This window comes from Bubalus bubalis, chromosome 17 (assembly GCF_019923935.1).
Source record: "Bubalus bubalis isolate 160015118507 breed Murrah chromosome 17, NDDB_SH_1, whole genome shotgun sequence".
NCBI lineage: Eukaryota > Metazoa > Chordata > Mammalia > Artiodactyla > Bovidae > Bubalus > Bubalus bubalis.
This window is the reverse complement of record NC_059173.1, coordinates 4,264,559-4,292,552: the sequence shown is the minus strand read 5'-3', so window position 1 is coordinate 4,292,552 and position 27,994 is coordinate 4,264,559. Positions and strand designations below refer to the sequence as shown.

The window sequence follows — 27,994 nt, the reverse complement described above, 5'->3', positions numbered from 1 at the left end:
GAGGTTGCGGGTCTCGCGCCTGCGCAGTGCGGCGTCTAGAGGACCAGCGAGAGGGAGACGGACGTTGAGAGAACGAGAAGGAAGGAGAGAAAATGGCGTCCACGGGTGAGCGTGGTGGGACTGCGGTCGCGCCGGCGACGGCAGGGACGCCTAGATTGGGGGCCGCTCGTCTTTGGGGATGGCAGGGACGACTGAGTGGGCTTTCCCGAGAAGGGTGTGAGGTGCCCGCCGCGGTCTGAGGAGCTCGATGGCCGGCGTCCCCCTCCGCGCCTTCCCCTCCCCCCACCGGGCAGGCCGGCTCTGGAACCTTCCGGCGCCCCCGGCGCGCGGGGGGCTGTAGGCGGCGGGGGCGCGCGGGGCCTGCCTTGGCCTCCATTGTGTGGCGGCGGTCGGGCCCCGAGATCCGGGCCGCTCGCCACGTGGGCGGGGCCTGAGGCTTCGGGGCCCCGCGTGGGGTGGGGGCGGGAGAGCTCGGCCAGGCCTCGGGCCCGGCACCCCGAAACTGGAGGTGGGGCGGGCGGCGGCTCGAGAAGCGGCAGGCCCGCTGTCTTTCTGACTTCTCCCCGCCACAACTCCACTCCCAGGGCCGCAGCCTAGGCCCGAGGTCGACTCTGCCTCACCGAGAAGCCCGGGGCGGGGGGAACAAACATAAAAAGGCTTCGCGGACTTGTGAGCCGAGGGGCGCCAACCTGTGAGCCGGAGCCCCGTCGTCCTTAAAGCCGGGTCGGCTGGCACGTCGTCCAGGGCTGCCGAATTGCCCTCCTCGGCGGGTTCCAGCCCCCAAGCCGAACTTCTGCCCGACTGGGCTTCAAACGGAGCGCCCCCACCCCACGCTCCGCTTTACAACTACCCAGTCAGCTGCTGCTTAAAGTTTTTTTTTTTTTTTAAACCATTATTAGTCCTTCTTTCCGCCACAAAAAGCAATTAACTGGCTTCCCAGGGCCATTTTTCATCAAACGCGGAGGGAGGCCTGTTGTATAATGAGGCCAACCCAGTTCGCAAGGCTAGGAATCCACCACCGAAAGACATTTCTTGGCCTTTTTGATTTAGGAGAAACAAAAGGCCTCGGTCGGCGTTTGAATTATGCTTAAGTAATCGTCTCGCACGTTTATTCGCTTAGGTTAAGCCGAGAGAGACTTGTTTATTTCGTGGTCTGACAGAGCGGAAGGAGGCGCGGACTGAAAGCCGGGGTGGGATCTGGAATTTGGTGTGTGGGGTGGTCCTTACCGCCCCGGGGTGTGTAAGAGAGTTTGCAGTCCGTGCACTAACTGCGGTTGTGGATCGGGTGGGGCGATTTTTGCCTCTGGGGTGGTTCTTAGGCAGCCAGACTCCAGGCCTTGGAGGCAGTTAGAGAAGAGGGAAGATGGGAAAAGCTTTGGGTCCTTCCGAGTTTTAATCCGAATAGGGTCCAGAATCCAGCAAGGGCAGGACAGTCTTCAGAGCTCTCCCCAGCTTTGTGGTCTGTACACAAGCAGGTGGTAGATGCTGGCTGTTAGTGCCAGGGTACAGAGTGCCCCTGGAGGAAAGGATTCTGAAACAACCACAGTCCAAGACACCTCCTGGTGGGGAATGGTTTGCTCAGAGCCCTTTCCTCCTCCCTCTTCCCTGCAGTGTTAGGAGTTTGTAACGGAGAGTGCTGCTCTCCCTTCCCCGTTAAAGTTTGGGGAGTACACATGTGTGTGTATTTAAGTGTGTGTGTGTGGACATGACAGTTTTTCGTTCTCCTTTGCTCAAGCTCTGTGTACTGGTGGCCGCCACATACTTGATTAGAACTGCAGTTGTGGTTATGTAGACAGTAGGTCTGACCGGGGGAACTTGGAGGCAGTCCTTGTCTGGACTTAAGTGCCCTGTCCTTCAAGATGACCGGGTTAGGCTAGACCTTTGAAGAGCTTTTTGAGCCCTTAGTTTCTGATGTTACAGCTCTCACGGAGTTGTCCCAAAGTGACTTTAACTTATGGTGTAGTCTGAAGCTCCTAACTCGGAACAGTTCGAATCGTGACTGCCTGGAGTTTCTAAAAGCCACCACATTGGGCAATATTCTTAGCTTTTCTTCCTCCTTATTTGGCATATTTAGAAAAGTACCTAAAGTATATGTCCTGTTTAGCAAAGAAACTTCCAAGTAACCACCATTCAGACCAAGAAATAGAATATTGCTAGCACTCTTGGTTGGGAATATCCCCAGGAGGAGGATGTGGCAACCTACTGCAGTAATTTTTCCTGGAGAATCCCATGGACAGAGGAGCCTGGTGGGCTACAGTCCAAAGGGGCGCAGAGTCTGACACGACTGAAGCGACTTGGCATAGCACTCTGGAGGCCCCCACCCATAGCCCCCTTTCTTCTCAACTTGTCCTGTTTTAGTGTAGTCTTCAGCTACACGTTTGGGAGTTATTAAAAAAAATAATAATAACTGCTAAATAATCTGACCAGTGTGTAACTGTAGATTTTGAGGCCATATAAAGGTTTGTATGCTGTAGGAAGATAACATAAGTTCTCATGAAACACATTTACCACCTCCCCTAGCCCAGCAGTGTGGGGCTAAATCAGCTGGTTTCCCCTTGATCTGAGATCATTCATTGTTCTATGTCAGCTTTGCCAGTTTTATGTTTTACATAACTGTTGTTGTGTAAAAGTTCTCCTGCAAACATTGAATTTACATGTCAGTGATACAGAACCATTCCTCACACAGAAGCCTCAGAATGTAGGTTGAAATATTTGATTTTTGGTGTTTCATTGTTTCATTGGTGTGTTTATTTTTTAACTAAAACGTTAAAGAAGTGATTTGAATTTTTATGTCACATACAGAGCTAAGATTGTCTTGAACAAATTGATTTGCTCATTATACATAGCCTTTGGTGGTTGATTTGATAATGTTGATGATTCAGGGTTCTGAGTTAAGGATGTAGAGGAAGGAAAGTGGTCTAGTTATGTGTAGAGGTGAAAAATGAACCAAGTTAAAGAGATGGATTCAGCAGAATGCTCTGGGGGCAGGCCAGGTGAACTGCGAAGCAGGCTTCTGTTGGAGTGAGGTTAGAAAACCCCTCTGTGAAGATCTGTCAGCTTTTGCTTTCAGATAAGGCAGTACTTTCTGATTGGAAAGAAAGGACCCTTTGGTCTGCCTTAATGGCGGTATTGTCTTCTGACATATTAATAGAATAAGATAGTAGTTCTTAGGGAGAGCAGAGAATTGGGCAGGATTTTTTAAAAGTATATATAAATGTTTGCTTCAGTAGTCCCACGAAAGCTTCTTAACAGTTTTATTTTCTATTTTCACTATTTTTAGACACCTCAGTGGACCAGAGGGGTTTTTTTCTTTTAAGTCCCTTTTTGTGCATTTGTAGATTTTTAAAAAAAAAAAAAAAAGATTATTTATTTGGCTGTGCTGGGTCTTAGTTGCGGCACATTGAATCTTCATAGCGGCATGCAAACTTCTCTCTTGTTGTGGTGCACAGGCTTAGCCATCCTGTGCATGTGGGATCTTAGTTCCCAGACCAGGGATCGAACCCATATCCTATGCTCCAGAAGGCAGATTCCTAACTACTGGACCACCAGGGAAATCAAACTATTCAACCAAAAGATTAAATGCTTTCTCCTCTGCCAATTACGGGTCTTCAGTGGGATTTGTAACGTGGGTAGTTTTAAAATTATAGACGTAACCCCTCATAGGGTCAGAAACCCTTTAGAAACCAGTTTGCAGGATTACATGTGTCATTTTCTGCCATTTCTGTTCAGCCTTCCTAGGGAATTATGGGTGGTCTAACTTGTTTAAGTGAGGGAGTGATTTTTTTTTTTTTTTTTGGAACTAGGTTTTGAAGAGATGTAGCTACTGATGTAACCATTCCAGTATTAAACATTATTATATTGTTGCATGCCTCCTGAGGGTAAAATTTTGGATCCTGTTACATTTATCTTGTCTCCTGTTAGTTTCAGGATGATGATCATGCATTTGAAATGACAGCCAGTGGGTTAAGGGAGGCTTTGTAGTCATGGGAACATGCAAAGTATCTTTGCCAAATCAGCTGATCTTGACCTCATTCACTAGCACTTTGTTCAAATTTTCTGAATGTAACTGGCTTAGACTTATTTTTTGGTTTGGTGTTGAGAGAGAAGAGATACTCATTTGGACCTGTGTTGTCCTGTAGGTCCTCTCGGTACGGTATTTAAAAATTCATCTTCCTGCTGCCTGAATTCCTTCCCTCCTTTTTCTTTCCTCCTCGTAAATTCTGGCTTCACACTATATTCTCTTCTTGTTTTCTCTAGATTATAGTACATACAGCCAAGCTGCAGCCCAGCAGGGGTAAGTCAGATTTTTACAAGTGTACTTTGGGTGTGATTGGTTGCTTTTTTAGAGTACAGAGCCTCCTCTAATTGTAGAGAATTTAGTAATGGAATTTGGATGGTCTGTATTCAGTTCTTGCATTTAATTTCTCTTACAGCTACAGTGCTTACACCGCCCAGCCCACTCAAGGATATGCACAGACTACCCAGGTAATTTTTGAGATAATTATATGTGGCTGCATCCCCAAGTAAACTATTTCCATCAGCCATTAAAACAATAGCTAGCATGAATCTTTTTCAAAAATTAAGTAATGGAAAAGTATAATGTGTTTGAAATCATAAAATGCAGATATTTAAACTTTCACAGTGGGAGTGCCGTTGTAATGAAACCATCCTCAAACTGGGAGTTGCTAGTTCTCCTTTCCTTTCTAGTATTATTTCTCAAGTTACGTGTTTTGCTCCATGCTTGTTCCTTCTACATATTTTGTGTTTGTTTACTTAACTTAATCGTACAGCAGTTTTGCAGAGGAAGGTGATAATATGGCATTTTGCAGATAAAAAATTGTAGTGCATAGATATTACACCATTTGCCCGTGGTTGCACAGTAAGTGATGGGTCAGCTCTTATGGCTGCCTAACTATAGGGCTTCTGAGCTCTTTCTAGTACATGAGCCTGTTTTAAAATTTAGGCCAAAAGATACTAGAAATTAGCTACCTAATGTTCTCAAGATCACCTCAAATTCTGAAATGGTCTGTGGCATAAAAGAATACTAATAGCTCTGTTGTGGAAAGATTCTAGGACAGGCAGAATGTGATGTCTCTAGCAGATCTTACATAACTGGCCATTCAAATCTAGAATGTGATCTTACTGATATCTGAAGGAACAGCTCATACCTTGCCAGGTTTTAAGTATTACTAATATCTAAGTTCAAAATTCAGTACTCATGCTTTACTAATCTAAAGGACACATGTAGTATTCCTCATTTTCTTTGAAGTGGTGTGATAATTTGTAAATCTTTGTCCCATGCTGAAAATCCAGTTTTCAAAGTTGTCTGACAGGTTTTAGCCCCATTTTCATTTTTTTTCTCTTTTCATTTTGTTTTTCTAGCATTTGTTTCTATTTGCTAAAACTGCTGCACCGCATGCTAGCAATTATACATCTTTTCCCTCATTGTGCATCATTTGAGGGCATCTTGTTAATTTCTTGTATCATTAAATTGAGGTTTTTTACCTATTTATCTCAGGAACTTTTTTGTAGTTTAGGAAAATACAAGTGGATTAGATAAGGGGAAACAGGCATTCGTGATATTGTGATCTCATGTCTTTTTTTTTTTTAATCTTTTTATTAAAAAGCATATTTTTTTACTTTGGTTTTCCAATTTAGGAACTTAGAAGTAAGGTAGTCCATGTTATTGCTAAAATGCTAGATTCATATATGAAGTTCTTGAATTTTTTTTCTTGGAGCAGGCATATGGGCAGCAAAGTTATGGAACCTATGGACAGCCCGCTGATGTCAGCTATACCCAGGCTCAGACCACTGCAACCTATGGGCAGACCGCCTATGCAACTTCTTATGGACAGCCTCCCACTGGTAAGACCCTGGGAGACTTTGGGGTCACGTTACCTAGGGTGTTTGTTAGGGAACTTGCTAGTTGTGCTCTTGGTTATATATTCTAGTTGATACCTTGGCGTCTGGGAATCCTTTACTCTTAGGAGGAGCAGGGTTTTTTGTTTTGTTTTTCCTTTTCCTTACATTCTTCTCGAAGGATCTCTAATAGAATGTGGGTGGGGTAAATTCCAAAGGAAAAAAGAACTTTTTCTTTTATCTATCTTATACAGTGTATTAAATAAGCTCACGACAAAATGGAGAATATATAAAAGATTGTGCTAATGCTAATACTGGGTAAGAATGAGCCTTCTTGAACCGAGCTGCTTAAAAATCGCACTGATTTTCAGATCTGTTTGCTTCATCTGATAGTGTGCCCTCTACTTTTTGTTTTGTGCTTTCCACAGTAGAAGGGACCAGTACAGGTTTGACTATCCTGCTCATTCTTGCATGGGAAATGCTTTCCATCTTGTCTAACCCTGTAATGTTAACCCTTTAGGTGTTTTCATTTGTTTAACCCTCAAACTTTTTAACATCACACACAACAAGGTGCTAATGGAAAATTGCTTCAGGTGCCATTTGCAGATCCATGTCCTTTTTCTTTATGTGATTTTGGGAAAGATTTTGCTTTGTTTTATTTTACATTATTTTGTGTCAAGCCTTAATAATAGTTGTTCACCTTCTCAGAGATATTTCAGATGATTACTTCCCAGCTGATTTCCCCCTTTCCCTCAAGGATAGGTTGCATGATTAGATTTGTTTAGAGGAACAGATTGCCATCCTGCATGTATTATGTTTGTCTGTTGGTTGGTTTCCAGTCCAGACACGTTTTATTTTCCTTTTAAGTATTAATGATGTTATTTTAATCCATAGTATGTTTTAAATATATATGTAACAGCATTTCAGGGAGCAAAAAAGGAACTACTTTAAGAATTAGAATAAATTATATCCTAATACTGGGGTTGAAAGTGGAGTGTGTGAAAATTGTACTATAACTTTTTTATGTTTAATACTGTGTAACATTTCAGGATCCCTACCTTTTCCCCACCCACCCACTCTTGTCATTATTATTGTAAGAGAATATTACTTTTCAAACTATCTTCAGTCCCCAAGTTATATATGGTCTACCAGAGTTGGCAGGGAGAAACTCACCTATGATTTAATTCATTGTGTGACTGTGTCATGGATTGATGGGAAGTATTTCCTAGTCTACCTAATGCATATCATTGAATAGGATGGGAAGTGTGTAAACTTTCTGTGGGTGTTGGCAACTGTAGAAAAACCTGGAACTGAAATTCTGCAGTTTGTATTTTTAACACAGAATTTTGAAATTGTGAGATGAACTTTACATATTCAAGCTGTTACATTTTTAATGAGATGTAATTGACATATATGACATTAGTTTCAAGTGTACAACAAAATGACTCAGTGTTTGTGAGTATTGTGAATTGATCACCACCAGTCAGCATGAATCACCACACATCATCCTTCCCCGCACCCCCCCAACACATACACACACATCATCCTTTTGATGAGAACTTTTAAGATCTTCTCTCCACAACTTCTAAGTATACAATACAGTATACTGCACTTTACTTCCCCGTGACTGATTTATTACAACTAGATGTTTTTAGCTACCTTTAACTCATTTTAAAAGCAAGTGTCATTTGAAGTTAAAATAATACAGCTTTTGGAGTCTCTGAATCATTTTATAGGAACATGATCAAGTCATTTGTAGGAAATACAGTTTCTAGGTTCTGTAGAGCTATGTATTCACTTTGTAGTTTATGGAAGACCTGTCATCTCTCTCCTAATTCTCCCATCAACTTGGGGAGTGTAGGAACTAAAATTAAACCTGGTGAATAAATTGAGGCTGAACCACACCACATGGGACCCCAGCAGTAGTGGTGGTGTGGAGCACACGGAACACTTTTTCCCTCAGCTCATTCTGCCTTTACACATAAAAGTCATTGAATAATTACTGGAAGAAATATATAAAAAGATTCTTTTCTAGAATATTTTAAAATAAAACTTCATGAGGAGGAGCTATATAAATCTTGGCTTATTAATTGGAATGGAAATATTAGACTTTAGGTTGTATTGAAGTTGAACAAAAATTCTGGTGGTTTGTGTGATGTTTCTTACTCTCTATTTTCTTAAATTCATCACCACATGGTAGATATGTTGTCTTTTTTATATTGGTCATTTTTATTGTCATTTTGTTCTATTAACTTTTGCTCATTTTGCTTGGCTGCTTGTGTGGGTATTACAAATTAATTAAAAGATTATTAATCTGGTGTCTATTACTGTAATTTTCAGCACTACAAGGGTCTGTTGATGGATGTTTTTATGACATGAGTTATTGCCCTTATCAGTTTTTGCTTTTTTTAATTGTTGTCCTTATAAATCTTAAAAATGGCTTGTCATGGAGAGGGGAAAAATCTGTGTAGGAGTAATAGGGTAGGTGGAATTAGATTCCAGTTAAATTTAAATAAATGAGTGCTTTATATGGTTGACATTAGGATTCTGCAAAGAAATTTTAAATAAACAGTTGAGATGAATAACATGCCAACTCAAAAAACTTCCAGTGCTTGGGACTCCTGTTTTGTGAAATATGCTTTCATATACGTTTCAACCCAACATATTTGGGAAGGCAGTTACTGTTTTTGTGTATAATTAATTTCAGATTGCCCTGAAATGTTTGAAGAGGAGAAGAAAGTACTCTGTGCTACAGATTGGGGACATTTTAGATTGCACAGAGGGAAATTGATTTTTTTTTTTTTTTTTTTTTTTTGGCTAGTAAGTTCTGTGTAGAGTGAGGACACTGTTCTAACTGAGGTTTGTTATGAGTACTGAAACTTTTTTGCTTTATTGAGATTTGGATTTTTCTTTGATGGACATAAATGCTGAGTGCTTGTTGAATAGGAATAAGGAAAGCCAAGCATCAGGAAAGATCATGCCACCTCTTCTAGGAAAGGGACTCAAGTTAGGAACTGCAGGTTCAGGGGTTGTCATGTTCCAAGTCCAAATTCCAGATGGAAGGGCATGGACCCCAGGAATTCCCTGGTGGTCCAGTGGTTAGGGCTTGGGGCTTTCACTCCTGGGGCTTGGGTTCACTCTCTGGTTGGGGAACTAAGGATCCTGCAACCTGCACAGTGCGGCAAAAAGGAAAAGAAAGGGTGTGGACCCCGCCTGGTGTGGCAAAGGCAGGAGCTAGGGAGAGACTGAGCGTGGTCTCTGTGCACCTCCAAGGGCAGGTGTGTGACCCCTGGTTAGGGGACAGCAGGGGCTGTGAAGTCCACCTCCAGTGTTGCTTAGCAGGAAACATACTCATTTGCTCACGATAGGTAAATAGAGAAATGGGGTGGATAACTTGGTGACTACTGGCATCTCAAATGGTTTATGTAAAATGGAACATTAACTTTCAGTGTGTATTTTGGGAGTATTAAGATAATTTATCAAAAAAGTCAAAGAGGAAAACCTTTATTGGTCATATGTACGTAAGCAAATATAACTTGTGGTATGTCTTTATTACTAATGTAATGCTGGTAACTGGCATTTTCTTAGTAGTTTATTACCCAAAACAAAATTAGTGGTTCTTAAAGGGTGTTTAATCAGTTGTTAACATCTCACTGAAAATTAAACACATCTTCTCCACAATTTCCAGTTTCCTTAAACTTGAACTGCCCATGATGCTTGGAACTGAAAGCAAATAATTCCAAATGATAGGTTTTAATGCTAAACTTGTACCTGGATCCTTATTTTGCAGCTACTTTAATATATGTCTTTTACCTCCCTTTCTGGGGCATTGTATTCCTGTTGTAGAGATTTGGGGGATACGTAAGTAGTTAGTTGAAAAACTTGTTTAAGAAGGCCTGCTAGCAAAGCCAGTGTAGAATTTGTGTCCCCTATTGAATCCCTTAAAGGAGGGGGCAAAGGGAGCCCTTTTTTCTATATCAGCATTTCTCTCTTCCTTTCTGTTTGGTGTGGTTTAGAGCAAAAGAGACGGTGCTTTGCTGAAAACTGAGTGTTTTCAGAGAACTTAGGCTTTAAATACTGGTTTGTTGCTACTTTTACTGAAGGGGAGATATTTAAAGGGGCCAAATATCATAATGTTTGAAAGTGATTTATAATTTGTTCTATTAATGAGTGTCCAGGCAGATCTCTGAGGAGCCAGAAATCTGACGTAGCTCTCCTTTGTTCCAGGATATTCTACTCCAACTGCCCCCCAGGCATACAGCCAGCCTGTCCAGGGGTACGGCACTGGTGCTTACGACACCACCACCGCTACGGTTACTACCACCCAGGCCTCCTATGCAGCTCAGTCTGCATATGGCACTCAGCCCGCTTACCCGGCGTATGGACAGCAGCCAGCAGCCACCGCGCCTGCAAGGTAAGGCCCCTCGCCTGCTCCTACTGCCGTAGCCTTGGGCCCCCTCGCCTGCTCCTACCGCTGCAGCCTTGGGCCCCCTCGCCTGCTTCTACGCTGCAGCCTTGGGCATTCAGAAGAGGGCTCAGCCGCCCCCTTGAGAGCACCCTGACTTGGTTCCTTTGCAAAGCTTACTTAGATCTGCTTGGGTGTTAACTGTTCTTCACCCAGCACAGTCACACCAGAAATGTTACCCATCATTAAGTAGATCAGTGGTGCCATCCAGGGGCCAGAATAAGAAATGTCACTGAGTGGGTTGTTTGGTTTCAGTAGAATGGGCATTTTGATACGAGGAGGTATTGTATTTATTTTGCTAAACCCAGATGAACATAGAGGGTGGTTTCCTCACAACAGAACAACTGATGGACTTACAGTTTGATGCTTTTACCTTTGGTTTTATTGACCCTGTAAATGGGTAATAGCTTTCTCTTTGGGAAAAACACTGTAGTTCTCGGGGGTGGGTCGGTTGTAGAATCATGTATTTCAAGAAACAGTCACATGATTCAGTTGTCAGTAAAGGCTGTATCCATATCCAAAGGCAGACATTGGTGATGTGGTTTTCTGTATTGTGTACTGGCTTGGTAATCTAAGTACCACAGGCAAGTATGAATTCTTAACTGGGTACCCTGTTATAGGGTGAATATTTGGGCAAACAGTTCGTACTCTGTGACTGATAAGCAAGTAAACAATATTAATTCTTACTTAACAGAAGATTTCAGGTCTTTGCTTTAGACAGTGCACTTAGGTGGCTTCTGCATACAGTCTTGAAGGAACATTGAATTCTGGTTTGAAAGAAGACTTTAGGGAGTAAACACGAGATCAACTTGTAACCTAGACTTTTTGTCTGCTGTAGAGGTAAGAAATTAGCTCTGGCACACACTCATGAGAGTACTTCTAAAATGCACAGTGAGTAATCAGAGCTACTGAGTAGTTGACATCTTTTAGACAGTCTTCAGTGGTTAGTGTTAAGTGGGTTCCGCTAGTGTCCCAATTCAGTTGACTTAGAATGTCCTCAGATGTTTGAGGTCCCATTTGATGCTCCATTGCAACAGTGTATCCAGTCCATGGCAGGCCGGGGTGGGTGGGAGCAGGTCTATGTTAGTCTTTGAATAAGTCATCCTTTTTGGTTTCTTAATTTTTCAATCCCTCACACTTTATAACAGTAATCTGTCTCCTGATCAGTGATAGCTAGTCACTTCCCTCAGAGAGAGGGAGCTTGTGAACTGTTGCAGCTCTTTGGAGAAAGCAGTACTTCCACATCCTCCCTGGTCTGCCTGCTGATTCTTGGGCTTTGCTTAAAATAGTGCACACTCAACTCTGCTACAACCCTGTTACAGACTTTGGGGTTAAGGGGTAATAAAAACCTCTTTGGTTTTTTTCCCCTTGGGATTAAGATTGGTTTTCATCACTTCACAAGGATATTTCCCAGTTCATCTTGAGCATGAGAGGATGCCATAGACTTATGTAAATGTTACTTTAACCCAGAATTTGCATTGTTGTTAAAGTTTCTTGTTTGTCTTTAATAGTCCTTATTGAGAAAAGGCATTTTCTTCCTGAACAAACCACCTCCCATCCCAGATCTGTTAAATGGGCAGCACAGAGTATTGTAATTGCTTCTATAGCTGCTGACATGAAACAAAAGGAGCGTGTTGATGTCTCTTCCGTGGATGTGATTAAGAGTCTTCCATCTTTAGTGTTCTCTTCCAGCAGAGACCGTTGGACCAACATTGGGTTTTGATGGAGTTCACTTTACAACTGTATTTATTTCCAAGCTCAATCCTAACATTGTTTATTGCTCATAGATTATAGAGTTCTTACTCAAGAGTTTGGTGTTAAGAAAAAAGTCTCACTTTTTTATTTCTCCTTTTAGACCGCAGGATGGTAACAAACCCGCTGAGACTAGTCAACCTCAATCTAGCACAGGGGGTTACAACCAGCCCAGCCTAGGATATGGACAGAGTAACTACAGTTATCCCCAGGTGCCTGGGAGCTACCCCATGCAGCCGGTCTCAGCACCACCATCCTATCCTCCTACCAGGTCAGTCTTCTCTTGCTTGTTCTTGTGGCCAGTGAGCTAGTGGAATAATAGAGCAGATTTTTTTCAGGCTATTGACCAGCTTGCTTTTGCTTCCTCAGGTGAACTGTGTTACCTGACTCTCCCAGGGATAAGCCTGACCACATATTCTACATTAAAACCTCAGTCAAAAACATTTCTAAATATCAGTACATTTTTACCACTGTTTTTTTTTGTTGTTTTTTTTTTTTTTTATTTATTCAGATGAGAAACAGTGGCATGAAAGCAGATAAACAGAACCATGGAAGTCACATTTTCCAGGTGCAGTTGAGACAGATCAAGTTGCAGGGCATTATTTTTTCAAAAAGAAAGTTTACCTTAATCATGTAACGTTTAACTTAAAGGTCCATTCTTGCACCAGTCTTAATGGCTAAGCTAAGGCCTTTTTGACTTACGAGTTTATTGTTCTGCATTTTGTCTTAATTAGCCACACCAGCAACTACAGTGTCCAGTTTTGGTTTCTTTAAAGTAGAGGAAAAACTACAGATTGTCTCAGATTTATTTTTTTTGATGCAAGTTTTCAAATGAACTGTCTGAATTGTGTCCTTGACTGTTAACTTGGTTTTGATAGAATTAATATTTCCCCTTTTTGTATTCATTTCATTGGCTTATGTATAAGCAAGCACAGCTGATGGTGTCTCTGTACAGCTTGGAGCAGAAGTGGGCAGGGTTCGAGCATTTCTTCCCAAGGGCCCACCCACACCTGTCATGTTGAGAGCATTGAATCTGGCAAGTTGAACAGGTGTACTTGGTGTGAAGAGAGGCTTTTGAGTCCTAACAGCTTCCCAGGGGCTTCTCTGGTGGCTCCAACAGTAAAGAATATGCCTGCAATGCAGGAGACCCAGGTTTGATCTCTGGGTCTGGAAGATCCCCTGAAGAAGGGCATGGCAGCCTACTTCAGTATTCTTGCCTGGAGAATCCCATGAACAGAGAAGCCTGGTGGGCTACAGTCCATGGGGTTGCAGAGAGTTGGACACATTCTACAGCTGTGGTGAGGGAGGTGCAGACACTTAAAATGATTGTAGTTAGAATTAAAATTGTACTGTGCCTTGTGTTGTTTTTCATTATCATGGTTCATCTAAAGTTTAATATTTCAAGCTTTATTTCTGTGTAAGAGTATCTTTGGTTAGTTTCCCTTCCCTTTAGTTGACATATGTGAAGGTGAATATAAGTCTGATATTCATTTTTCATACAGTACCTTGATTCTGATGTTTCCTTGTCAATCTTTTCCTTATTAATGCCCAGATTCATAGACGATCAGGCATGTCTGGAAGTTTGGAAATATATATATATATATATATATGTATACCAAAGCAACTTTAAACTTACCCTCAAGAGAAAAGTGGCCACACAAACACACATCAAGTGGCCTTGTACCTTCAGAAAACAAGTCATCACTCCAGGGAATTATGTAGGCAGGCAGCCTTAGAACTGAACACCATACTGAGCTGCCTCGCTTTTCTCAGTGCCTTTTTCTGGGTCAGCCTTCCCTGGGAGCACAGTCTTCCCTTAATACAGGAAGCACCTAGGCTCCCAAACGTGCCTTGAGTTTGGTTGAGAATAACTATTGTTCTGATGAGCACGTGTGCCTGCGTGTGTGTGCTCAGTCGTGTCCGACTCTTTGCGACCCCATGGACTGCAGCCTGCCCGACTCCTCTGTCCATAGGATTTCCCAGGCAAGAGTGCAAGAGTGGATTGCCATTTCTTCTGCAGGGGATCCTCCTGACCCAGGGATTGAACCTGTGTCTCCTGTATTGGCAGGTGGAGCCTCCTAACCCTCCACTACTGCACCGCCTGGGAAGCCCTGTTTTAGTAAAGGTGGGGGAGGTAAAGGGGGAAAGTCTTAATTAAGGTTGTACATATTATAGATGGGTTCGTCGTGTATGTGTGTGTGTGTGTGTTGTATAATACCCTCTCCTATTCAGATCTTGATTCTAAATACTTTCTAAATACAAAAATACTTTGCTCATTTTAAGTTCAGCATGTTAATATGTAAAAAGTAACTACAGTTTTAAGGGTTTCTATGTCACATACTGGGAATGTCTCTTACACTTAGGGGACCTAAAATAACAAGCCTCTCCTAACAAACTGTTTTGTTTTGTTTTGTTTTTTCTCAGCTACTCCTCTACGCAGCCGACTAGTTATGATCAGAGCAGTTACTCCCAGCAGAACACCTACGGGCAGCCGAGCAGCTATGGACAGCAGAGTAGCTATGGTCAACAAAGCAGCTATGGGCAGCAGCCACCCACTAGTTACCCCCCCCAGACTGGATCCTACAGCCAGGCTCCAAGTCAATATAGTCAACAGAGCAGCAGCTACGGGCAGCAGAGTGAGTTGCTAAGAGAGAAAACCAAATAAGAATGGTTGTGTTTGGAGTTTCTGAAATGGGGAAACACTCTTTACCACTGTGTGCTTTTGAACTCCAGGATGCATCTTGAGGGTATCATATCCTGGCTAATAATCCTGGCTTTTCTCCAGTTTAATTGTTGTTAGTATGCCTTAGGAGAAAAGAGAGTTTGTAACTGACCAGAGAAAAAGTTTCAGACTGCCAGCCCTGCTCTGGGGAGGTTATATGCAGTGAGTGAAGCCAGCTTTTCTTATGGCCTGCCCACCCCAGTTGATTAAGAGAGCGTGAGCAGGTAGCTATCGAAGACTCTTGCAGTTTTTATAGTTAAAAAGATACTGTGTTTTTATTTTGTTTTTTTGTTCACATTCATAAGACAAAAATTTTTGTGGAATGTTGTTATGTGGAAAAGTAACCAAAAATTTAAAAAGTTGTCTTCACAATTTAGTCTTTGCCTGGATTGTTGTCTTTAAATCGCACCCATGAGTGTGTCTCATCATGACAGTGGGCAGTGCTTCTTGATGGAGACTACCCCTTAGCAACCCCCAAGAAACCTGACCCATTTTTGTTTTCACTGTGGTTTATAGAACAGTTTTTTAAGGCATCTTGGGATACAGAACCCTGTGAACTGTTGGTCAGAGTCCTATTTTTGTTTGAGAGTGGTTTTTCCCTAGGCAAACTTTATGAGATTACTTCAGCCTTTTTTGTTGAACTTCATAAAAAGCTTACTGATAGGGGGACTTAATCAGATGTAAAGAAGATGGGACCTCGGTTAGTGCCTTGCAGTTGAGAATTCTATGATTCCAGGAGAAAGTACGACAGCAGTGGTGTAAATGCTGATCCATGGCTTACAGATGTGACTCTTTCCTCAGGTTCATTCCGACAGGACCACCCCAGTAGCATGGGTGTTTATGGGCAGGAGTCTGGAGGATTTTCCGGACCAGGAGAGAACCGGAGCATGAGTGGCCCTGATAACCGGGGCAGGGGAAGAGGGGGATTTGATCGTGGAGGCATGAGCAGAGGTGGGCGGGGAGGAGGACGCGGTGGAATGGGGTAAGAGCAAACCTTTTCTCCTTTTACCTAATTTTGTTTCATCCATAGGATTTTCAATGGAAAGAAGGGACTGAAAGACATGGGAAATTTATTTCTGCATTTCCATGGGTAGTCTGATGAGCCCAAGCCATCTTGCAGACATGGAAATGCCGTCTCTGTGGCATATCTATAGAGGCAGTTCGCTTTTTTCAGTGCCAGTCGCCTGGGTTGGGTGGGGAGAACAAAGAGTGGTTTTGAAACTAGAGCTTTCAGTCCCCTTCCTGGTTTCCAGAGGCCAAAGGCCTCCTGGGTAATAGATTTGGGATGGAACACACACAACCCTTCTAACAACCCTAGGTGTTTGACTAATTGCTTCTGAATGATTGTCTTGAAATACCTGGTGTATATACTGCAGAAAAGGAATGCAGCTGTTTTCCACAATGTTTGTCCCCAACTTCTGTTTATACTTGGAACTATTGAGCATAATGATGAAGATCTTGGTCCCATAACCCTTGAACTATGGCCTGAGGTGCACCTGGTGTACAGAGAAGTCTAGTAGCTTTGTACAGCGTAATGTATATAATTGTAGAAGCACTCTCCCCAGTGGAGATTTTGAGAAGTCTAAATCGGTTTGACCATGTTGATGGATGGCACAACCTGGTTTAGAAAACTTTGTTTAGAGGAGTAACATGAATCTGCTACCCCACCCTTCCCCTCCCTCCTCCCACATCCTTTTCCCTTTCTGGTGTCTCTGCTTTGATGAAGGTGAGGTGAAATGTTGGTTAACATAATCCAGAAGGCTTAGTTCTGTGTGTGTTCTGTCCCTGTATAAACTAGTAAAAAAAAAAAAAAAAGTTATGCAGAATGTTGGTGTAGGTATAAATTGGATTTGGTGCCACTGTTGGTTCAAGGAAAAACTGAATAGAATTTCTTTAGAAGTGTATTTCAAGATTAACTATGTAATTGATTTTTAAATTTTATATTAACAAATCTGTTTACTGCTGAACAATACTAGTTTAAAATATTGCTTTGCATATTCTGCATAACTTAAGTCTTCAGTGAAATCTTTATTGGAAGAAAGTCATTTTATAAGATGCAAAAATTGATGAGTAATTTGGTATAAAGTAGAATCAATCTTCTGATTTGGAGAATATCATTCCATTATAAAGGTTTCACTTCTTTACCGATGTTTTAAATAGATGTAGACACTTGAAATCACTATCATCACGTCTCCAATCATTTAGACTCCTTAGTATTTTTCAATTGCAAAACCAATTTTATTCATTTCAATTCTCCAGAAGTAATAATTCTACTAATTTTGCTAGATTTTGCTAGTAGAGGGTGTTCCCTCTTTCCCAGTGAGAAGTCTCTGCTGAAGCCATAGGAAACACCGTGGCTCTCCCCACAGGCTTCTCAGCAGACTGTGACGCGGTCTGCGGGACCCTGTGGGGACAATACAAGAGCCTCCCCCGCCCCTCTTTTTTTATTGTGGTGTGGTGATGGTTTTCAGTGTCTTCTGCAGGTAAGGCACTCAATGTTGTTAACATGCCCTTTTTCATTGCCTCAGTATTTTGATATTTTCATTGGCTGTTAAACGTGGAAACTTTTTAACATGCTTTGTCGCATTTATATGCTACAGGTTACAAAGTGAGAGCCTTGTATACACTTCAATACTTAAAAAGTACCCGTACTCAGTACTCAGCCGGCAGCATAATGAAAAGTGGGACTAGACACGGTGTCCATATGGAGAGGAAAAATATACATAGAATATTTTTAACAAAATGTATTCATTGTATAAATGGAACCTTCTGTAACTTGGGTAACTGCGTACTTGTTGTTTGGTAATGAACCAGAGGAGGTACAATACTCTAGAATTGTGTAACATTAAAGTGTAAACTTTTGTGTTTAAAGAGAGAGAACATTTTATGGTGTGTACTTTTAAAAAGGAAGCAAAGCTGCATGCAACAGCTTGAAATTGTATATTCAGGTATTAAAGGTGCAATACTGGTTAGAAAAACGCGAGGCCTCCCACTGAGGAGCTGCCTTTTATTTAAGAGAAAACCTAAAAGGCCCAATTCTTACTCTTCCCCTTTCAAAATACATAAGGCAGTGATTTATGCTGCCGTTGTCTTGATCTCAATTGACTTGTCTATAAAGTTGCACCCCCAGTCTGTGGAGCCTTGGTGTTTGTTGTAAATTCTCCTTTCACAGCGATTGTTAAACCCATTAGTGCCCTGCAATGTGTGGCTTTATGCTGAAGACCGGCTGGAAGCGTCCTCTGGTGTCTGTCGTAGGCCTCTACTGTGGTGTCTCCTGCTTTTTATAAACTGTGATTGTTAAGAAGCCCAGGGCCTCACTTGGCTCTCCCCTGGGAGAGGTTGAGGGTGCACCTTTATGAACATGAAAAGGTTCATCACAGCAGTTACCTGGCTTGCGGCTCCTCTCCACACAAGCTCTCCCTGTTTTTCAACTGATGGGGTGGGTGTTTGGGATGTATTTTCCCCCCAACTTGCCAAGTATTGCACTATTAATACCAGCCCCTGAAATGAAAGCAATCAACCACACTGGTGTGTACAATCAGACAAGCAAGGTTGTATATAAAGGAAATTTGAGCAAGCTGCCCTGAAGAAAGGCATAGTGACAAGATGAGAGAGATGCATTGTTTGGAGATGTGTTTAGCCAGTGCCCTTCTTCCCCACGAGCCCCCCCAAGGCTCAGAGCGGTACTGGCTTTTAAAGGGAAAGGCCTTCATTTCTTCGTTTATCCCCCCAGCAGCGCTGGAGAGCGAGGTGGCTTCAATAAGCCTGGTGGTAAGTTTTTGAGTATTACCATGGATAGTGTTTAAAAAAAAAAAAAATACAGTCAGTTTTTAGAAAACTATAATTTTTTATTAGTTTGATAAGTGGTTTAAAAATGATCTCTACAAAAGAGACTAATGGGTACTGCCGGCACTGTCTTAGGGGTAATAAGGTTAACCCACGGTTACAAAACAAAGGGTGACTTGGAGTATTGAGCAACTGCTTCTGTAATATGGGGGAGAGTACATTTTTAAAATTTGGTTTATTTGGAGGAAAAAAAAATTGACTTAAATTTAACACTAATTTGGCACGTAAGCACTGAGAGTGTATTTGGTTAATGGTTTAAAAGCAAACTCTGAGCAAAGGAAAAGCAAACCCTAGCAAACCTGTCACAGATGTTAAAGGGGCACTGCTCCATTTTAGCAGTGCGGGTCATTTTGAATTTAATGAAGCCCCATCAAACGGTGGTATAGTAGATAGCTATGTGTGTTTGTAAGGTTTGTAGCTTGCAAGACGTGCACTAATAATATTTTGTATGATCTTTCCTGGTTGGCAGGACCCATGGATGAAGGACCAGACCTTGATTTAGGTAATTTTGAATCCCTGGAATTTATGTTGTGCTTTGTAATTGCATAGCCCAGAAGTGAGTGTGTGTTGGAGTTCAGCAGCCAGGTAGATGAGTGGAATACTCTCGCTGTCGAGAGCAGTTTGGGGCTTCCTTTATCTTGAGTAAACAAAAATATGCCAAAAGTTCCATCTCATTCTTGTTAGTAAGGTTGGTAGTTCTCTTGGCTTTGTGATGAATGCTAGCCGGTAGTAGTGACCATTGGTTAATCAGCCCCGATGGATACATGACAGTAACTGCCCCTCCTTTCCTCGGGAAGGCCCACCTGTAGATCCAGATGAAGACTCTGACAACAGTGCCATTTACGTGCAAGGCCTGAACGACAGTGTGACTCTTGATGACCTGGTGGACTTCTTTAAGCAGTGCGGAGTTGTTAAGGTGAGGAAGAGCATGACCTTGTGGGCTGGCAGACCTGTAACCACAGGGCATTTTGAAGAGAACTGACTTGGAGAGTTTCTGAAGTAGCTTGATTTTTTCCTTCTGGACTGTCCATATGTGGTTTGCTCCTTAAAATACAAAAAGCAGAAAGCGAAAAATACCATTCTATAGCAAAGAAATCCTAAACATGGTTTAAGCATATTTGATAACTCAGGGTCACTTTTATAATTATAAAGTTAATTGTAAGAATATTTACATGAACTTTTTTGGGGGAGGAAATATAGACTATAATGTTTTTAAAAATAACATTTATGTGTACCTATCCCAGCATAGGCGCAATAGGGCTTTATGAGTACCTTTGAGGTACCTGGTATATGTCTTCCTTTCCTGGTTTTGTCCCTTCTTCCCACTCGAATCCTGAATTGTATCATTCCCTTTCTTTATAGATGTACCTCAATAATATTTTGTTTAACATAATTTTGAAGAGTATTAAAACACTACTGTAAGGCAACACCATTCTGGACATACACTGGGAACAAACAGATGAGAACCCTTAAAGTTTATGTATAGTGTAGAACATGTTGTAAAGAAGAATATAGTTGTGCTGTGTCCAGTGATCATAATTCTTAAGGATGAAAATAAATACAGCAAAATAGGAAAGGGATGAAATGAGGAACAGAGCCAGTCCAAGTGGGGAATAATTTCAGAACAACAGCAGGAATAGTGAGACAGGAACTTGCCTGGCAGTCTTGAAGAAGCTGGAGTGGCTAGAAAGTTTGGTCTGAGCTACTGTGATGGTTACCAATTAGATGAGGAAAACTAAGAGAAACTGGAATTTTGAGAAGGGTTGAGGAGGGTCCCTAGGTCAAAATCTCAAAGTTTGGGCATCCTATATTTATTTGTGGTGGTAAGTTCTGTAAAGTTGCTACAGACACTGAATTAGTGAATGCTGAGCCATCGTCCCAGAACTATGTACACACATCTCATGTAGATTATAATCACAAATTCACAGTTCATCCTGATAAATCCTACTCGTTTTACAAAGAAAAAGGTTGGGAAGTGGGACTTGCCTGAGTTGGTATTCAGAGTTGTCCAGGTAGTCCCAGAGCCAGAACTTGTTACAGAACACTGCCCCCGACCTCTGGTCATTCTAGGAGAGCTAGAACGGGAGGGAAGACATTGTCTTCCTCTGCAGGGAACATGTGCATCCGGCCACACGTTTTTCACTTTCTGTTTATTGCCACAAATAACCACAGAAAGTGCCACAAGTATTGATTCTGGAGTGACAAATACTTGAATCCACGAATAATGAGAACTGACTATACCCAGGTGTAGGACTGCTGCTTCCTAAGGTGTGTATCTGGCCAACCAGTGTAGACTCTTCACGGCACGTCCACCACAGCCTCACCAGGAACCGTGTGTGTGTGTGTGTGTGTGTGTGTGTGTGTTTTAAACTTCCAGTAATCTGGTAGAAGAAAGTGGAAATGTAGTTTGCTTTTCCTTGATGGTTAATAATGTTATAACGGCATCCTGTCTTCTCTGAAACGCCTGTTTGTGTCTTACACACACTTTTCATCAGGTTGTCTGTCATTTGTTGATTTATATGTGGTTCTTTATATTGTCTGAATGCCTATCTTTGTCTTTGTTGCAAATACAAGTCTTCCAGTTTGTGGCTCAGTTCTGAAAGGGCGGGTGGGAGATCATACCACTCTGCTTGCAGGATCTTCGTTCCCCAGCCAGGGGCTGGGCCTGTGCCCTTGGCAGTGAAAGAGAATCCTCACCTCTGGACCACCAGGGAGTTCCCTGAGGCTCACATTTTTTACTCACTCTCTTTTGATGAATAGGAATTCTTACTTTTTCAGTCATTACCTTACTGAGTTGTGTCTTTATGTTTTTTATCGCAAGACCTTTATTCCACAACAGCTTTTTGAAAGGCCTGCCTTCTCCCTGGTGGTGTATAGTGCTGTCACACAAAGCACCACACCTGGGTCTGTTTCTTGGCTCCATATATACTTCTTGTTCATTTGTGTGATCCTGTGCTAGCAGCTCTGCTAATTATTCTGTGCTAAATCTTGATCTCTAGTAAGGCAGATTCTTGTTTCATTCTTTTTACCTCTTGTTCTCCTATCTATACATTTTCAAACCAATTTTATGACGTTTAAAACCCCAGTTAGGGGACTTCCCTGGTAGTCGAGTGGTTAGGGACTCCATGCTTCTATGCAGAGGGGAAGGTGCGATCCCTGGTCGAGGAGCTGAGAGCCTACGTGCCTCCTGGTGCAGCCAAAAACCACACACACACACACACACGGTGTTTCCTGAATTTATAAGAATTTGAGAATTGACATTTTTATGATATTGAGTGCTTTGCTCCCATCCCCCATTAACATTGTATTTGTCTATTAAGCCTTAGGTAAAGCCTATCTCCTTAAAAGTTTTGCAGATTTTTATTTTTTTCATGAATGGGCTGTTTTGGAATGGATTTTGTGATCCATCTATATAAATCGTTGGTAAATCATAAATTTCTACTTGTGAATTATATAGTATATTGTCTCTTTGGGTATGTAGGATTTATTCCTAGTTAAGAAAGTAGTGTTTACCATCAAGTTTGTAAAATTAAAGATTTTAAATTATATAACCCATCATTCAGACCACTATTTTGTCACATTTCCTTTGTCTTTATATGCCCTTTATAAAACATAGGCATCAGTACATGTATATAAGTTACTTCTTTTAAGCTCTATACATATTTTCACGTATCACTAGACACATAAATGTGTATCTGAAAACTAGTATTTCTGGTCATAGCTTGATTATGCTCTTTTATGCCTAGATGAACAAGAGAACTGGACAACCCATGATCCATATTTACTTGGACAAGGAAACAGGAAAGCCCAAAGGCGACGCTACGGTGTCTTACGAAGACCCAGCAACTGCCAAAGCTGCTGTCGAGTGGTTTGATGGTAGGAGCCCTGGGTCGGAGGGTGCACCCGGCCCTCCTGGCTCTGCCTCCTCGGGGCACACAGAGGGTCTGGGAGCAAGTGTGGTGAGGGTCACCTTGTGGGTAAAGGTCTTGTGCTCGAGTATGTCATTCTGTTAGAATGATTTTCTCTTCATGTGGCTCTAGGGACCAGGGACAGATAGGCTGTCCCTCTGTGTAGCTTAGGGTGTGCAGGAAGGAGGACTCGGGAGGCAGAGGAGCAAGGAAACCCTCTCTCTGCTCCTGGAGGAGCGCTGGGGGTGTCCAGGCGGCAGCTTGCCCTGCTCCCCCCTCAGCCATACGAGGGCCAGGCACTGACCTGGGGTTGAGATCCCTTATTTTCGGTCGTTCTCATTCAGATCCACTTGCTTCTCTAAGAACAGATGTCATGAGGTGCAGAAAGCCCCACAGACCCCTCAGCTATGCACATTTGCGGATATATATATATATATATATATATATATATATATATATATAAAATGACTTTGGTGTTGATCCTGGAATTTCAGTTCTCACAAAACCAACTTGAAAGTGTCACCAAGTTCTGTCTCCTCTCAGCCATTTCCTGCTCTCCTCCTCACCCTATTAAGGCTTTTCTGGCCTCGCCTGTAAGTCTTAGGGAAGACTGTGGGAAGACACTGATGCAGTGGGAATGGTTGAGTTTGATAACGGGGTGCAGTTGGTGAAAAAAGAGTTGTGTAACCTTACCTGATCCCCTCAAGGGGAGGAGGAGTTGGACTTTGGGAGTGATGAGTGTTCTCCTCTCTTTTTCTAGGGAAAGATTTCCAAGGGAGCAAACTTAAAGTGTCTCTTGCTCGGAAGAAGCCGCCCATGAACAGCATGCGGGGAGGGATGCCGCCGCGCGAGGGCAGGGGGATGCCGCCGCCGCTCCGAGGAGGTATTCACCGGGGCTCTCTGGGCTCTGCTCTGCTGCTCTGAACGTTCTCGGTGCACTTGTCTCTGAGGAGCTTGGTTTCTAGAGTGAAAGCCGGCCCCTTAGGGATACGGAAAGGTGTGTAGAGTCAATACTAGTATTGAGTACTGACAGCAGAAGACGAGGAGGGCTTGATTGGTCAGGGAGGCTGGGAGCCCTGGGAACCATGCTGCTGGGGGTCAGCCCTTGGGCTGCCTTTTGTTTCTTCTGCTTTGGTCCCTCACATGTGTGAGGAGACCTGTCCTCCAGCTGTAGGGACGGACCACAGGGACACAGAGCTGTGCCCAAAGAGGTGATTCGCTGTTTCCTTACTGCAGGTCCAGGGGGCCCAGGAGGTCCTGGAGGACCCATGGGGCGCATGGGAGGCCGTGGAGGAGACAGAGGCGGCTTCCCACCAAGAGGGCCCCGCGGTTCCCGGGGGAACCCGTCTGGAGGAGGAAACGTCCAGCACCGAGCTGGAGACTGGCAGTGCCCCAACCCGTATGTACTAATCCCCGCTCCCATCCCGGAGAGGCCTGCCTGCGGGCTTCCTTTGTCTAGAGCAGCCTGACCCTGACCCGGCTGTGGGGTGGGCGGCCCCGTCAGTCCTTACCAGCTGCCGTGGCGCCTTCGGGAGACGGTCACAGTCTACTGGACTCGGGCCCACCTGCACGTGCTTGTCCACACGCTCGGCCAGATCAGACCCTGGTCCTGTGCTGTGCTGCCTGAGGCTGCGGCTGCAAAGCCATTTTCTGTAGTCAGATCCTCTGAGTGGAGTTGGACCCTGACTCCTGTTTGTGGTGGTTTCTGCTCGGGCGTGGCTTGTTTGGTGGGTGGTTTCCGTTGTGATGTAATTTTATCACGCAGGGGCTGTGGGAACCAGAACTTCGCCTGGAGAACAGAGTGCAACCAGTGTAAGGCCCCAAAGCCTGAAGGCTTCCTCCCACCGCCTTTCCCGCCCCCGGGTAGGTACCCGCAGCTTCTTGGCACTAAACCTCTTATTAGCTCCATGAGCTTGGTAACCAGCTGCCCAGGGTCAGGGTGGGTTCAGCAGGCGCAGCCCTGACCTTTGAACAGCACAGGGGCCCTGACTCGCTGTGCAGTTAAAAAAATCCCCTTAAATTTCACCATCCGCCCTGCACCTCCATGTTTGTGGTTCCACATCCTTGGATTCTACGGACTGCAGATTGGGTAGTACTGTACTTCATATTTGGTGGCGGGAAAATTAATGTGTAAGTGGACCCCCGAGCGTTTCAAACCTTTGTCGAAGGGTCACCTGCGGTCCCAGCGTCAGTTCTGAACTGTGACCTGGTGTGCAGTGAAGGAAGCGCTGGCCCTGCTCTCCGCACGAGGCCTCTGCGCTCAGCGTTCTGTCCTGGCACTGAGTGTCTCTCCTGCGCTGTCCCCTCAGGCGGTGACCGCGGCAGAGGTGGCCCTGGAGGCATGCGGGGAGGAAGAGGTGGCCTCATGGACCGCGGTGGTCCTGGTGGAATGTTCAGAGGCGGCCGTGGTGGAGACAGAGGTGGCTTCCGTGGCGGCCGGGGCATGGACCGCGGTGGCTTTGGTGGTGGAAGACGAGGTGGCCCTGGGGGACCCCCTGGACCACTGATGGAACAGATGGGAGGACGACGAGGCGGGCGAGGAGGACCTGGAAAGATGGATAAGTACGTGGGGGTGAACCAGCTGGGGGGCCTGGGCCATCAGCCCCTTCCCCCGGAACAGGTCTCACCAGCCCCGGGCGGGAGGCGGGCGGCTGCCCTGAGCTGGGGCTGGGCTTCCTCTCCACACCGACCCCCCCGCCCCGTCATCACCCCCCACCTCCCCGTCGTCACCCACCAGCCCCTTCCCCTTCCCCTCTCCACCCCCGTGGTAACCCACCGCCCCTTCCCTTCTGCCCGGCAGAGGCGAGCACCGTCAGGAGCGCAGAGACCGGCCCTACTAGACGCAGAGACCCGCAGAGCTGCATTGACTACCAGATTTATTTTTTAAACCAGAAAATGTTTTAAATTTATAATTCCATATTTATAATGTTGGCCACAACATTATGATTATTCCTTGTCTGTACTTTAGTATTTTTCACCATTTGTGAAGAAACATTAAAACAAGTTAAATGGTAGTGTGCTGAGTTTTTTTTTCTTATTTTAAAGATGGTTGTTTAAGACTAAACAATGGGAACCCCTTGTGAGCATGCTCAGTATCATTGTGGAGAACCAAGAGGGCCTCTAACTGTAACAATGTTCATGGTTGTGATTTTTTTTTTTTTTAAATAAAATTACAAATGTTTATAAACAGTCACCCTTCTCCGCCTCTGTTCCGCATCCACCACATACCTACTTGGACGTGCACCCCTGACCCCCCGGGACGCCTGGGTCTCGGCTTGTTCAGGCGTCCTGACCGCCCTCAGGTGCCAGCCTCTCTCCCCCTGGGTGTCTCACCCGGCCCCCTCCCCCCACCCCATTCCCAGAGGGGAAGTGTCCCCCTGTCCTCATGGACTCCGTTCCCGCAGGCCTCAGCCCAGACTGTCCCCACCAAGACCCAGTCCCGGCTTCTCGCCGCCCCCCTCACCCAGCGAGGCCGCCTTTGCTGTTCTCGGACCGCGCCCCGCCCCCCCCCCCCCCCCCAGGACTCCCGCCGCGCCTGCCACGACCCCCAAGAGGCCCTAGGACCTGAGCTGCCCCCTCAGCCTGCCTCCCTGCGGTCCCACCACGCGGGCCAGTGTGTCCCTGCCGGAGGCACGGATGCCCCCCCAAGGCCCGAACACGTCCAAGATGCCGCCGGGCTCCTACACTGTGCCAGGCGCTGCCCCAGCACGTCCAGCTCCGTGGGTCGGCGCCCTGGGGGGTGCCTCAGAGCCTGTGCTCACACACACACACACAAACACACGTATCCTGGGCCTCAGAGCCTGTGCGCGCGCACACATGCATCCTGGGGCTAAATGCCTGATGCCCGTCAGCTGCCTCCCCGGCCGGCAGCCAGCTGCCGCAGGACAGCCACCAAGTGTGACCGGTCTTTGGGCTGAAGCCGCCCCGGGTGCCTGCTGCACCTCGGCCTCGGGTGGCACTGCCCTCAGATGCCCTTTCGCAGCCCTGACCCCAAGGCTGCGCACAGGCGGCTGGAGCCCACGGGCGCGGCCCTGCTCCTTGCTCTCAGGAGCTCCCAGTAACACACAGAACAAATTTTCCAGCACAGGCTTGTGGCCCCACAAGGCCACCCCGCAGGTCCAGGTGCAGGTTGAAAGGTCAGTTGAGACGGGTGTTGTTGAGAACAAAGGCTTGCAGGGAGGGGCTCACCTCCAAGGCAGGGACGGCTGGACACGACCCCGGGGCCAGTGCAGGCCCCGGAGCTGCCCGTTCCGTCCCAGTCCTGACAGGCCGGGCTCAGGACTAACGCGAGCACAGGGAGGCTGGGGCAAGAGCGGGCCTTGCGGGGCCTCTAACAGGGCAGGGTGGCTGCTCAGGGGAGCTGCGGTCACTCGCCCCACAGCCAGGGAAGGAGCAGTTGTCACGGCTGGACCCACATGTGGACAGGGCAGCCTTGACCCCTGGTGGTCACACCCACTCACCCCAGGCCGCGCTCCCGCCTCAGTCTAAGCCAGAAGGTATCGGGTGGAGCCAGCCAGGACCCCAGCTGCCCAGCACCAAGGGTGGGTGGGGGCCCTCGAGGTAATCATCCAACCTCCGGCTGCAACCAAGGCTAGCGGGCTGCATGCTAGCACCTAGAAGCCCACACCGGAGATCCAGCCATGTGCCCGCTGCCCGAGCTGCGTGGGATCACAGCACTCTACTTGGAGGTGGCCTGTGAGGTCTGCAGGGATGGGCTCTGGACAACCTCAGCCCAAACCTCTCCTCCCTCCAGCAGCGTCTATGCGTCTCTTGGTCCTGCCAGGAGAAGTCACCTTATGACGGAGGGGGTCAAAGCCAAAGCCCTCCATGGCCCAGGCCGTGGGTCTGGCCACACCAGTGGGCACCACACCTGCCATGTGTCTAGAGTCAGAACGCTGGAGTCAGGGGCCTGCAGACAGAAACAGTGCCCCCTTGGGCTCTGGTCCTCAGCAGCGCAGTGGATGAACACCCTGATGGCGCTGGGCTGAGTGACGGTATTTTCACAACTCCGTGATGCGACGGCTGTTGTCCCATTTTACAGACCGTGCAAACGCCACTCAGGGAGCTTAACCATCTCACCCAGTGATCAACAGCAGGCCTGGGTCCAGTCTGAACTTGCCCGCGTCCAGGGAGGGCATGGGGCAGATAGAAGCAGGGGTCAAAATCCTGTACAGCTTGCTGACCCCACACATCCCTTGCTCTCTGGGCCTCCGTCTCCCCAGAATGAAGAAGCAGAATACCAAACAGCGTCATCATACCTCACAGGATACTTTGGGAATTCGTTTCCACACCCTAATCTTACCCGGCCCTGTCTGTAGCGAACCTGTCCTCCCCAGGTATCAGCGTCCCGAAACCTGGGACTCTGTCTTCACCCCCATACCTCATTCACCAGTACATTCTACCCGCTTTCCCCTCAAAATACAGCCTCAAAATTCAACTCCT

The 27,994-nt window shown here is 45.3% G+C and overlaps 1 protein-coding gene and 1 long non-coding RNA gene across 6 annotated transcripts; one reads left to right on the top strand and one right to left on the bottom strand.

The window, feature by feature from the left end:
* Position 1: 1 nt before the first annotated feature.
* On the top strand, positions 2-25,745 carry EWSR1 (EWS RNA binding protein 1). 5 transcript variants are annotated; one of them, XM_025267401.3, is made up of 17 exons: positions 2-105; positions 4,258-4,294; positions 4,434-4,485; positions 5,742-5,865; positions 10,087-10,273; positions 12,180-12,347; positions 14,501-14,712; positions 15,600-15,780; positions 18,535-18,569; positions 19,114-19,146; positions 19,442-19,560; positions 22,391-22,520; positions 23,313-23,435; positions 23,789-23,951; positions 24,318-24,415; positions 24,862-25,114; positions 25,353-25,745. In XM_025267401.3, the coding sequence occupies exons 1-17, from the start codon at positions 93-95 to the stop codon at positions 25,390-25,392; spliced, it is 1,968 nt and encodes a 655-aa protein (XP_025123186.1). In that variant the 5' UTR covers positions 2-92; the 3' UTR covers positions 25,393-25,745. The 5 variants fall into 5 exon arrangements, with proteins under 5 accessions (XP_025123186.1, XP_006081021.2, XP_025123185.1 ...); XM_006080959.4 differs by having other exon boundaries at positions 18,532-18,569; XM_025267400.3 differs by having other exon boundaries at positions 5,739-5,865.
* On the bottom strand, positions 19,141-24,335 carry LOC123329903. Its single transcript, XR_006545476.2, has 3 exons — positions 24,064-24,335; positions 23,246-23,532; positions 19,141-19,688 (listed from the first exon to the last, which is right to left on the bottom strand). It is a non-coding gene; the product is annotated as an uncharacterized LOC123329903 (long non-coding RNA).
* Positions 25,746-27,994: the final 2,249 nt, after the last annotated feature.

What these genes read in the sequence shown, in the direction of transcription:
- EWSR1 (XM_025267399.3), top strand. An exon ending in GCAGCCACCGCGCCTGCAAG is followed by an intron (nt 10,274 to 12,179) that starts GTAAGGCCCCTC and finishes TTCTCCTTTTAG; the next exon opens with ACCGCAGGATGGTAACAAAC. An exon ending in CAGCAGCTACGGGCAGCAGA is followed by an intron (nt 14,713 to 15,599) that starts GTGAGTTGCTAA and finishes CTCTTTCCTCAG; the next exon opens with GTTCATTCCGACAGGACCAC.